The following is a 12,474-nucleotide window of genomic DNA, read 5'->3' on the forward strand; positions in this document are numbered from 1 at the left end:
GATCTCAGAGGAGATGGAGCCCTGTGCTGAGCTCCGCGTTCAGGAATCTGCCTGAGATTCTCTCTCTCCCCCTCTGCCCCTCCCTCCACTCATGTTTTCAATCATTCTCTCTCAAATAGTAAACCTTAAAAAAAAAAAAAAAAAAAAAAAAGCTTTTCATTATATCCTTTATCTTTTTGGATCTACTCAAATTACCAACTTTGTTAACCAAAAATACCAAGCTTACATACTAAACATATGAAATGATGTACTAAAGACAATTTCTTCTTTTATAAATATGAAGAACAGAAACATTTCACAAGTCTACTAATGTTGAGGGAAAAAAATGATTTGATCGATATGACAAGGCCTTATTATGTTTAAGTTTATTCTTCTACTTTCCTTCTCAGGGAAACCCCAAGAGCCAGGGGTTCTCATAAGGCCTTAAAAGCCTTATCTGATGCAAAAGACGAATACCCACCATTGGCTTGGACATGGATAGAACGGGAGGATATTATGCCGAGTGAAATAAGTCAATCGGAGAAGGACAATCATCATATGATTTCACTCATACAAGGAATATAAAAAAAAAGTAAAAGGATTATAAAGGAAAGGAGGGGAACTGAGTGGGAAAAATTAGAGAGGGACACAAACTATGAGAGACTCCTAACTCTGGAAACAAACAAGGGATAGTGGAAGGGGAGGTGGGCAGGGGGTTGGGGTGACTGGGTGACGGGCACCGAGGGGGGCACTGGACGGGATGAGCACTGGGTGTTATACTATATGTTGGCAAAATGAATTTAAATTAAAAAAAAAAAAAAAAAAAAAGAGGGCGGCCCTGGTGGCCCAGCGGTTTGGCGCCGCCTTCGGCCCGGGGTGTGATCCTGGAGACCTGGGATCGAGTCCCACGTCAGGCTCCCTGCATGGAGCCTGCTTCTTCCTCTGCCTGCATCTCTGCCTCTCTGTCTGTCATGAATAAATAAATAAAATCTTAAAAAAAAAAAAAAAAAAAAGACATCAGTGGAAGAACTGGAGAAATCCAAATAAAGTCTGGAATTTATTATTTATTTTTTTAAAAAAGCCTTATTTGATGAAGCCTGGTAACCCAACTTTCCCTGTGTCTATAGTCTGCTGGACACCTAGAACCTGGTCCATGAGTGAATACATTCTTGAATCAGGATTTTATTATCAACATTTCCTGTGAGACACAGGCTGTAGTGAAATACAAAACAACTTTTAATATCTAACCTCACTAAAGGAGGATCTTTGCTTTATGAAGATTCATACTATATTACCAAAGTTATTAACAGTTTTTTTAAAAAATAATCTTTCACTATTTACAATGTCAGGTATTTTCTCCCACAAGATGAAGGCAACAGACTCCTTTCTGTACCTACAGGATAAAGTAATTCCAAGGATGAAAGAAAACTAAATAACCAAGGGTATAAGAGACCTACGGCATAAACTAAATTTGACATTAGTCTTTTTTTTAATTATTTGGGTTCCATTTAAAATAAGGAATGAACAGAAATACTAATTTTTTTTTCTTTCTTTCTTTCTCTCTTAAGGCAAAGAGTAACAGATTAATGACATTCTTACTCATTTAGCAATGGAAAATAGACCAAGAATTCAGGGACATCCACAACACCTTCCAAGTTGAAGTCGTATTTGCAGCCGAATAAAGGATAATCTCCTTTCTTCTGAAACTTCACAGTATATATCTCATTCCCAAATGATTCTGTTTCTGAAGCTTCAAGGCGTCTTCTATTAAAGATTATCCCCCAAACCAAAATAAAAAGATTAAAATTGTTATTAGCTCAGACTTATGCTCACCTGATTATGCATGTGAAAAAACTAAAGGACGCAATTTTAAAAAGATACTTGATCAGCTTTTTAACTGAACTTGAGCTACTTTTAATAAGCAATACACTAGCAGATCATCAACAATCATACCATGTAACTCCTAGTTAATTCTTTTTGTGTATCTGATCTAGAGTTTGTCTAGCACTGTAACCTCCGGCTGGATAAAGCATTGGTCTCCAATTTACACAAAAAGGTGTTTTAAAGATTCATCTGTAAGTCTATCTTTTGATCTTAAATGCTGAGTATACAAGTATATTATCAGTGTTTGGCCCTTATAAGATCAACATGGCATATTCTATAAACTTTATTTCTGATAAACATTTGCTACTTTAAAATAAGCTTACTTCTGAGTATCTTATAAACCACTATATATTAAAAGCACTTACATCAGTTCAAAGCTATTAGGAGTGGTACCAATAAAATAGCCTCCAGGGCTCAGTCTCTCACAGGCATTTCTGAGCATCATGTCAGCCTGCTCATAGGATTCAAATGAATAATGACAGACAAACTGACAACTACAGATGTCAAAGCACGTTTCAGGGTCACGAAATTTGTTAAACAAAAGTTCCTGAAATAAATTAAAAATTAAAATGGGTCAAGATTTTGAAGTTAATTGCAATATAAAAACTTTTTACTAAGTTAATTTCTAGAATTAGAGTCCTTAAAATAAAAGTAGGCAGGCCCTCCCAACCACGTATCCACTACCTCATTATGCATAATAAGGCCCACAACAAAATGATCTTTTCCTTCTGGTTCAATAAAATTTGATTATCATTTTCATAGTAATTTAAAAACTAAGAATGAAATCATGTTTAAAAATCTATCAACCAAATATAACATTTAAAAAGGTTGATGCTTTAATTTGGCTTTACTTTAAAGCTAAGGTAAAATGGTGTTAACAGTAACTTTGATTTAAAAAAAACACAGACCTTGCCTTTGGGACACTTTTTAATAGCGTTTTTATAAGTTTCCAACATTCTAGCAGAATACTATCATTTTCCTTCTCACTTTCACAACTGCAAACAAAATGTGTACGATTAAAGATACCCATAATAGTTTAATGAGCATAATGAGTCAGACAAAGCACTGAAGGTTAAGATGAAACTTTTACTACTTAGTGCCTCTGTAGTTCTTAAACTTCATAGTTGTTACGAAATTTAGAAACAAACGGAAAGTGCAAAACTTCAAATTTTGGTATGTTGGGAAACTACCCTAATAAATTACAAAGGCAAAACAAAATGTAAGCCCAGTTCTATTTTAAGGTACTGGAAAATAAATGTTGTCTGAATAGAAAGGCAACAAATGATTTCTAAAGTTCAAATTACTGGAGCACCTGGGTGGCTCAGCTGGGGAAGCGTCTGCCTTCAGTCCAGGTTGTGAGCTCAGGGTCCTGGGATTGAGCCCCATATTGCTTTTCCCTCCCCCTTGCCCTCCCTCCTACTCTTACTCTCCTGCTCTGCACTCTCGCTCTCTCAAATAAATAAAATCTTGGGATCCCTGGGTGGCGCAGCGGTTTAGCGCCTGCCTTTGGCCCAGGGCGCGATCCTGGAGACCTGGGATCGAATCCCACGTCGGGCTCCCGGTGCATGGAGCCTGCTTCTCCCTCTGCCTGTGTCTCTGCCTCTCTCTCTCTCTCTCTCTGTATGACTATCATAAATAAATAAAAAAAAAATTAAAAAAAATATAAAAAAATAAAAAATAAAAAAAATAAAATCTTAAAAAAAAAAAGAAAAAAAAAGTTCAAATTATTAAAAGCAAAAAACTCCTATAAGTACTCAGTGGGTCATTTAAAGAAATGTATCATTAATAGAATTTCTAGCTAAAACTGAAAATGGATGTCCTAAGATTTTTAATGTTTCAAAGCACATTTATTTTTTTAAAGATTTTATTTATTTATTCATGAGAGACACAGAGGGAGAGAGAGGCAGAGAGAGAAGCAGGCTCCACGCAGGGAGCCCGACGCAGGACTTGATCCTGGGTCTCCAGGATCACACCCTGGGCTGAAGGCAGCGCTAAACCGCTGAGCCACCCGAGCTTCCCCCAAAGCACATTTTAGAAGAAATAACTGCTTTTTAAAACATGTCATTCACTCAAACTAAAAATATAAAACGTAAGTTGACAAAAAGAATTCTGTACCTTTGAACAATCAGCAGTTACAAATTCTGCATTGAAAATATATTCATTATCACGACAACGATTTTTCATGTCCTCATACCGCTGCTGACACTGTTTGACAGAAACATCAGCGATATCTGGAAGGGGAACAAGTGTTAGTTAACTGGCAATGAAGACCCACAGAGATAAAATGTAAATGTAAAGATGGCACAAACAAAAGCAAAGTAAAATGCTGGGACCTTATCACGAATACAAGGTAGTAATGCACCAAATGATGCAGGTAATAATTGATATCTTCTTCACCATAAGAAGTAGCATGGGTAGAAAGAAAACAATTTCATTTACAAATGTTCTTATTATATCAGTAAAATTTGATTTTATTAAGTCTAGGCTCTTTTTCAATGTTCTGTGTGATGAAATGTAAAGTAACAACATCTGTGCTACCTAACAAAGTAAAATCTGATCAGAACTGGTAGGACCGTGTTACGAGCTGTAGTGGCCACTTTTTTTCACAGAAAAGTGTTTTCACTTGAAAGAACCACTGACGGAGAGACTTTATGATGGCAGACATTTTCTTGAAAATGAACAAAATATAGTATTTGTTACCAATGAGAAAACTTGAGATTTCAAGTGAAAATCACAATTTGAAACACTTGCATCTACCCGCTCCCTCCTCCCCCATGGGGGGGGGCGCTGGGCATCTTCCCAATATACTTAAAACTTTTCTGATTGGCAGTAACATTAAAAAAATGTGATTTCTTGATGTCGACATTTAGAAGATATGCATAACATTAGTAAATATTATTTTCTAAATATTACAAAATCTTTCAGGGTGAAAGATTCATTCATCACAGAAGACAGACCAGTGGATTTAAAAACAACAGAATACAAAAATTTCACTTATGCAGATTCAGATGCCATACTGGAACTACCTGTTGAGTTTTGATACAGTATGAAAAACGAATATGCTCAATTATCTGAAAAGGCTGTTAAAATATCCCTTAATTTTACAACTACTCATCAAATAACACATCTCTTGGGGATCCCTGTGTGGCTCAGCGGTCTGGCACCTGCCTTCAGCCCAGGGTGTGATCCTGGAGACCCAGGATCAAGTCCCACATCGGGCTCCCTGCATGGAGCCTGCTCCTCCTCTGCCTGTGTCTCTGCCTCTCTCTCTCTCTCTGTGTATGTCTCATAAAGAAAATCTTAAAAACAAACAAACACACACATCTCAACACAGAGAATGCAGAAACAAGCATGAAAACCCAGTTGTCTCCTAATATTCTAAAGGGACTTGGAAAAACATTTTTAAAGTACCTCTCTTCTCATTAAACTTTATTTTTTAGTGAATAAAAGTATTTTTTCAATTCTTGATTTTAATTTCTATAATCAATAGATATAGCCACATACACAATAGCTTTCTGTGTCCCTTAAATCTTAAAAATAAAAGTGACAGAACCCATAAAACCAAAAAACTTGTTAGGTAACTTCACAGTTGGTCCTATGCACTTCATCTCATTGGAAGAATATCTGCTTCTCTCTTCAATGTTAAGACCAGCAGGTTCCGGTGCTTGATTCATTCAGTTATTAAATTCCTATCAACTTTTCTCACCTAATAGCTTTAGCAACTTTTTATGACTACTGCTTATATCGATTATTTCATCAAGAGCAGAAAATAGTGATTTTCATAATTCCCCCTGCACTTACTATTTTTTAAATAGAGCAGAATTTCCCTTTTCAACCAACCATTTGGTCACCTCTGAAATATAGAGGGTAAGGAAGATACCCGAACCCTTGATTTGTGAATTTCAGAATGATGAGTAAGTTTCCTAGCAACCTCCAAGAGTGAACAATGAGTTTTTTTCCTTATTTGATGTGTCTCAATCCACTGAAATCACTATTCTTTTTGTTGATTTAACTGTCCTATCTTCGGCCAGTGGAAGCTGTTTCAAGTTTGTGCTTCAGACATGACTCCACCTTTGATTACTTCCTTCCTTTTAAGGAGGACAAATTATCCCAAGCTCATTACCTATATTATGCAACACCATTAGTAAAGTCTCATAACTCCTTTAGGAAAACACCCATCTCACACACAGACCCAGATTAACATCTTATAAGGTATTTTAGTGCCATGTGATGTTGAGATTCTGCTTATTTTCTAATTGCCTGATTGATCACAAATTATTCTTGCCCATATCATTATGTATCTTACCTGTACAAACTAGCTTGTTAATTCTTCCCTTTTTCCATTTGAGCAAATCTCCACCTTTACCACATCCCAGGTCCAAAACAGTGATATCGCGTTTTTTTTTCTGTCGTACCTTTTCTAAAAATTCCCCTAAAAGAGAGGAATGTCATAATAAATTAGCATTTCTCCATTTTTACTACAGCATAGACTGTTACACCTAATAACCTACTGACATCTGCCTGACGCTTATTATAAACTAGTACATGTTCACTTATGTAATTAATTCATCTTTTGGTGAACATTTCAAAATATGACTAATAGTTGACCTGATCCTCTAGCATTACAGATGAAAAAGTATGTGTCTGGTATTTTTTTTTTTAACTTAAAAGATTTTATTTTATTTATTCATGAGATACACAGAGAGAGGCAGAGACACCGGCAGAGGGAGAAGCAGGCTCCCTGAAGGGAGCCGGATGTGGGACTCGATCCCAGGACCCTGGGGTCACTCCCTGAGCCAAAGGCAGACGCTCAACCACTGAGCCCCCCAGGTGCTCTGTGTCCAGTATTTTAGAAAGGTCAGACAGGTTTTTGAGGGTTACTTTTAGAATCTGACTTAACACTGGATAGCAGACTCTTTTTTTTAAGACATTTTAAATTCTAATTAGTACAAGATTTAATACTTGTTCATGATAAGAAAAAAACTACTTATGATTTTTGTAGTTTCCTCTTCCTAAAAACTAAATGTTTAGCTTATAATATACCTAACTAAATCAAAATAATTATAGGATCATAAAAGTGCTTGATTTTTATAAAAGACATCAGGCTTACCACAAAAACCAATATAAGAACTAGTTCCAAAACTACACATAACTCTTAATTTTACTGTCACCAGAATTCTTAAACACTCTAGAGTAAAAAAAGAAATCTTTCATCCCAATATACCAAATCACAGTATCAGTAGGACCACATACATCAGCATTTAAATGGTTCAAATATCAGTTACAGGCATATTAACATTCTTAGACAATTGAAGTATTTAGCAATTCTAAAACTTGATATAATACTGAATCATAAATCTACTCTTTCTATCTTTATTACTCTGAGTTTAACACTTCCTTCTTCTTCTTCTTTTTTTTTTTTTTTAAGTTTTATTTTTTCACGAGACACACAGGCAGAGGGAGAAGCAGGCTCCCCGCAGGAGCCTGTTGTGGGACTCTATCCCGCATCCTGGGATCACGCCTTGAGCCGAAGGCAGACGCTCAACTGCTGAGCCACCCAGGTGTTCCTAAATTTAACACTCCCTAGTTCCCATGTATACTATTTTGACTGCTAGAATATTCATGGTGTGCCTGGGTGGTTCAGTCAGTTAAGCGGCTGATCTTATGGTCCTGGAATTGAGCCCTGGGTCAGGCTCCACACTCATTGGGAAGCCTGCTTGAGAATTCTCTCTCCCTCTTCCTCTCCTCCTCTGCCCCTCCGCCCACCCGCATGAGTGTGCCCACACGCTCTCTCTCTAAAATAAATAAATCTTTAAAAAAATTAGCATTAACACTATGAAATGAGTAAAAAATTATTATAAAATCTCTTTATTTCCATAGTAAGACTAGTAAGAGGAAAAATTATGAATATTATTCAAAGATATCTTTAACATGTCAAGAACAGTACTCAAATAGTTACTAAGCTATTGGTACTTCCTGAAGTACCAATAAGAAAGAGAACGCCAAAGAATAGGCATTGAGACAGAGGGAAAAAAAGGCCAGAGAGGGAGCTTGGCACAGACCACATTGATTGCACCAGAACCAGGAAGACGGTGCAGATAGCAAAGCACCCACTAAGAGAGTTGCTGGAACAGCTGAAGGAGGAAGGATGAGCACAAATATGTGGAGAGAAAAAACTTTTGCTAAGTCTGACTTCAGACTTTTTAAAAATGACCTATTTCCCTGATTATAAAAATAGAATGATTAATGATGTGAAAAAATATAATTGAACTTAAAATATTTATTCAATGAATAAATACATGAATAAATGACCCTGAAAAAATATCCAAGAAATTATCTATATTACTGAGGATGATGAAGAAAGGAAGAGAAATTAGGACTAGGGTCCAAAGATTACCTTGGAAGTATAGATTAAAAATGCCACAATACTAAATAAAAGGGGGGAAGGGGGGTGACAAGCAACATTCAATTACCCTAGCTTAAAACTAGCACAGACAAATAAATCCTATTTCTGTAATAAAACATGAATATAAGAAACAAAAGTGAGACAGAAAATATTAATATGTGTTTGAAATAATGAGCCTAGGTCTCAGCCCTAATACTATTCAGAATGAATAATGTATCTTTAAAAATTAGTCAATTATTTGGGCACTTGGGTGACTCAGGTTAAGGATCCAACTCCTGATTTCCACTTAGCTCATGGTCTCAGGGTCATGGGATTGAGCCCTGCATCAGGCTCCAAACTCAGTGGGGAGTCTACCTGAGATTCTCTCTCCCTCTAACCCTCCCATTTGGGCTTGTTCTCTTTCTCTCACTCTAAATAAATAAGTCTTTTTAAAAAAAGTAAATTACTGGGGAAACTGGCTGGCTCAGTTGGTAGAGCATGCGACTCTTCATTTCAGGGTTGTAAGTTTGAGCCCCATGTTGGTTATAGAAATTATTTTTTAAAATCCTTAAAGTAAATAAGTAAAATAAAAATTAATAAATTATCATCAAAACTAGTAGAAAACAACCACAATTAGCACCTCATTCTTTCTAGTGTAATCCCGAAAGCATTCTCACTTTTCCTGAGGCTAGTGTTTAAAAAAACAAAACCACTCAAAATCTTACTAAGAAAAAACTTCAAAACACAATGGCTTTTAAAAATTCTCTAAACTCGGGGTACCTGGGTGGTTCAATGGCTGTGTGTCTGCCTTTGGCCCACAGCGTGACCTTGAGTCCCGCACAGGGCTCCCTGCAGGAAGCCTGCTTCTCCCTCTGCCTGTGTCTCTGCCTCTCTCTGTGTGTCTCTCATGAATAAATAAATAACATCTTTAAAAAAAATTCTCTAAACTCACATAAGAAATATGACTACTTAATATACCAGAAAGCAAAAAATATATTCTGAATATTTCCACCACTGACTTCCATTTTAATTTTAAAGATGAGTTTCTATAAATAAAATGTTGTCTCCAGAAAGCTGAATGTCTTCATCAAGCCTCACAATAAATTTCATTTCTCCCTAGGCATTACAAGAAAAATAAGTTCAGTGAAAAATCACCACGCATGACTCTTGGACTCTAAATTAAAGGCCTAGAGGTAAAAAACCATGACACCATCCATTTTCTTTACTTAATTGAAACTGAATACTTAATCCAACATTTTGCCACTGCTCCAAAACTATTAGAGTAAAATAGAATAATTATTTAATAGCACTAAGTAACTTTAAGTATAAAAGAAGCACACTGCCTTTGGAAAGCCTAATTAACTTATGAACTTAATATCAATTAAACACTCACAAATATCTTATATAGTCCAAATTTAAATACAAAAAGAATTTATCTTGAAGGCCTAGTTTTAATTTTTGTTGCAGTTTTATAAAGTCAAAGTTTGATAATTAAATGAAGGAATTAATAATCTAATAGTTTAGCATATGAATTACCATTTGGGAAGAAAAAAAATGAAACATAAGCTGAACTCCAAATCATAAAACAAAAATCAATCATACCAATGAGGACACTTTTCATCCAATTATTAAAGTTTCTTAGGTAAAAAATACGACTTTGGCTACGCTTCTCCAAACCAACTTCCTGTAGTTCATTATAGTGGGCAGCCACTGCTGAACTGTGTCCTTCTTCTAAGTTCTGAAAATAAGAGAATGGAAGAAAATTAAGCATCAGAACATGGCTACTATAAGCCTAAGAGAGCATATGATCTATGTAAGAACAAAATACTAATGAAATTGGTAATCTTCAGTAAGAAATGGCATTGATGAGAGAAATCCTATTAATTATAATCAGACGTAAGATTTGTTCTCCTCTCTTCCCTATTTTTAAAAACACCTCTTGGTTTAAAATTTTCATCTTTATCTTTCATCTGTATAATTTTGGTGTCAATGTCTTAATAAAATCAGTACTCTTCCAGAGTTCTAATTTACTCAATTCAATAAATGTCAGGTTCCGGGATCCCTGGGTGGCGCAGCGGTTTGGCGCCTGCCTTTGGCCCAGGGCGCGATCCTGGAGACCCGGGATCGAATCCCACATCGGGCTCCCGGTGCATGGAGCCTGCTTCTCCCTCTGCCCGTGTCTCTGCCTCTCTCTCTCTCTCTGTGACTATCATGAATAAATAAATAAAATTTAAAAAAAAAAAAAAAAAAAAAAATAAATGTCAGGTTCCTACAAGAGAATAAAATAAAAGTTATATTTATATTATCATATAAAATTATTGTTAAGAACTGAGATACACAAAAGAATTAGAACTCATTAAGCTATGCTCAGTGTCCGTGATTTTTGGGTTTTTTTCTTTTAATCTAATTCAACAGTTTCTGTGTGTACTCCCTACCTAATACACCAAGCATTCTAAATGCCATGGTAGGTAAAGGGCTTCAAATCCCCACACTTCCCTGTTCAACAAAAGTGCTTCATCTTTTACCCATCTTACATATCAGGTTTAAGATTTTCACTGGGAAAAACGGGTTCTGCTGCTAGTAAAGTTGGGAAACTGTGTGTGTAATACCAGCTCCTCTGTTACATGGATTGAGACCCTACCAATGACAAAAGCCTATACCTTAACGCTTCACTCTGCGCCATTCACTGAAGTACTCCTTCCATTCAAATTCAGGTTCTGCCTCTGAGTCCCTCTTGTTATGGCATTCCCAGATGAAAATGACTTGCTGTCCCCTGTTCTATAATATCCATCCTAAATATCAGGCTTAAAATTCTATGTAACTACCCCAAGAGAAGCTCAAACAATATAGTTTAAGGAATCACATTAAAGCTGAGTATAATGTTGAAATTTATTCTTTTAAGTCTTAGTCTCTACTACTTCTGACACAGAGAGTGATGAAACATTTAATAAAAAAGGAAAAAAAATATATCAACAGGAACTTATAACTCGACTTTCTTAAAATGCTGAGAAAAAGCAAACAATAACTGGCTTTCAAGTTTCTAGTTGAGTAAAAGCGTTCTTAAATAATATAAAAATTATCTCAATTAGTAGAAGTTTCACCTAAATAAAAGCAACTAAATTACAAGAGTTAAAAGCCCACTATATCTTAAGAAATTATTCCTTACAAATAGAACATTAAGGTTTAAGATTATGTAAAAATCAGTATTATTTCACAATTCAATTAGACACATTCCATTATGAATAAAAAATAAATACATTCAACATACTTTTTGCTTTTCAGGAACATCCTCAAGTTCTATTTTTCTCTTCTTCTGTGTGCCATCTCCAGTAGAAGATTCATCTTTTGGAAAATCATCAGTTTCCATTCTTCTTTTCCTTGAAATGCCCTCATCATCACCAGAACCTTTTTCCTCTGGGACAATTTCAGCATCAAGTTTTCTTTTCTTGGTTGGAGTATCTTCCCCACAACTAGAACTTTCCTTTATAAGATCATCTTCAAATTCCATTTTTCTCTTTTTCGGTGCGTCTGCTTGTTCCCAGACAGGAGCCTTTTCAGAAAGTCCAGTCCCAGGAGTGGTTGTGTTTTCATTAATACTGAATGAAGACTTTGTTTCCAAATCTTTTGATGCTTTTGCCTCTTCGAGAGAGAGCTTTTCACACTCTTCTGCTTTTGCAGAATTTTCCATTTTTGATTACTTAAGTAGGTGGCAAAACTTCATGAACTAAGACTGGAATGGCAAAAATTTGATTTTACTCATACAAACACTAATGCCGAAAGTTTAAAACAATTTTAACCAGAAGCTAGCCATTTAATTCAGTAATCAGCTAGGAGTTTAAATAAATCTCATTACAGAGAGAATACTGAAATCATTAACTGATATATGTCACATATGAACCTCTGAATATTTTAATATGGAAATACTAATTATAATCCCTAAACATACGTATGATCTTACCCCTAAGTCATTACTGGCATTGAAACGGACAGATGAAGTAGGTCTTACACAAGCATTTGTTCCATTTCTGTTTGGATTCTTACTTTATAGCCTGAGTTCTCAAACTGTGAGCTGGACGCTGTGACAAACTTGTACAGGTACAGCAGGGTATTCTAAAAGTCTAAGCAACACAGCTTCACATAGAGCAGTTTCCACGGAGTAGAGAGCACTGCATTCCTTTCAATGACAGTAGCACTTGTGCGAAGCTGGTATTTTGGGGGATTCCACA

General features: G+C 35.9%; 1 protein-coding gene across 3 annotated transcripts in view; it reads right to left on the bottom strand.

Annotated features, from left to right (window-relative positions):
• Positions 1-12,474, bottom strand: part of RNMT (RNA guanine-7 methyltransferase) — a 34,145-nt gene that overhangs the window by 19,853 nt on the left and 1,818 nt on the right. For all 3 annotated transcript variants that reach the window (XM_038526000.1, XM_038525999.1, XM_038526001.1), the window contains exons 3-8: positions 11,517-11,978; positions 9,851-9,986; positions 6,170-6,295; positions 3,979-4,094; positions 2,229-2,410; positions 1,579-1,743 (exon numbers count right to left, since the gene is read on the bottom strand). In XM_038526000.1, coding sequence (XP_038381928.1) covers positions 1,579-1,743; positions 2,229-2,410; positions 3,979-4,094; positions 6,170-6,295; positions 9,851-9,986; positions 11,517-11,936 — 1,145 coding nt within the window. In that variant the 5' untranslated portion in view covers positions 11,937-11,978. The remainder of the gene's footprint in view (positions 1-1,578; positions 1,744-2,228; positions 2,411-3,978; positions 4,095-6,169; positions 6,296-9,850; positions 9,987-11,516; positions 11,979-12,474) is intronic.

This window comes from Canis lupus, chromosome 1, assembly GCF_011100685.1.
Source record: "Canis lupus familiaris isolate Mischka breed German Shepherd chromosome 1, alternate assembly UU_Cfam_GSD_1.0, whole genome shotgun sequence".
NCBI classification, from domain to species: domain Eukaryota; kingdom Metazoa; phylum Chordata; class Mammalia; order Carnivora; family Canidae; genus Canis; species Canis lupus.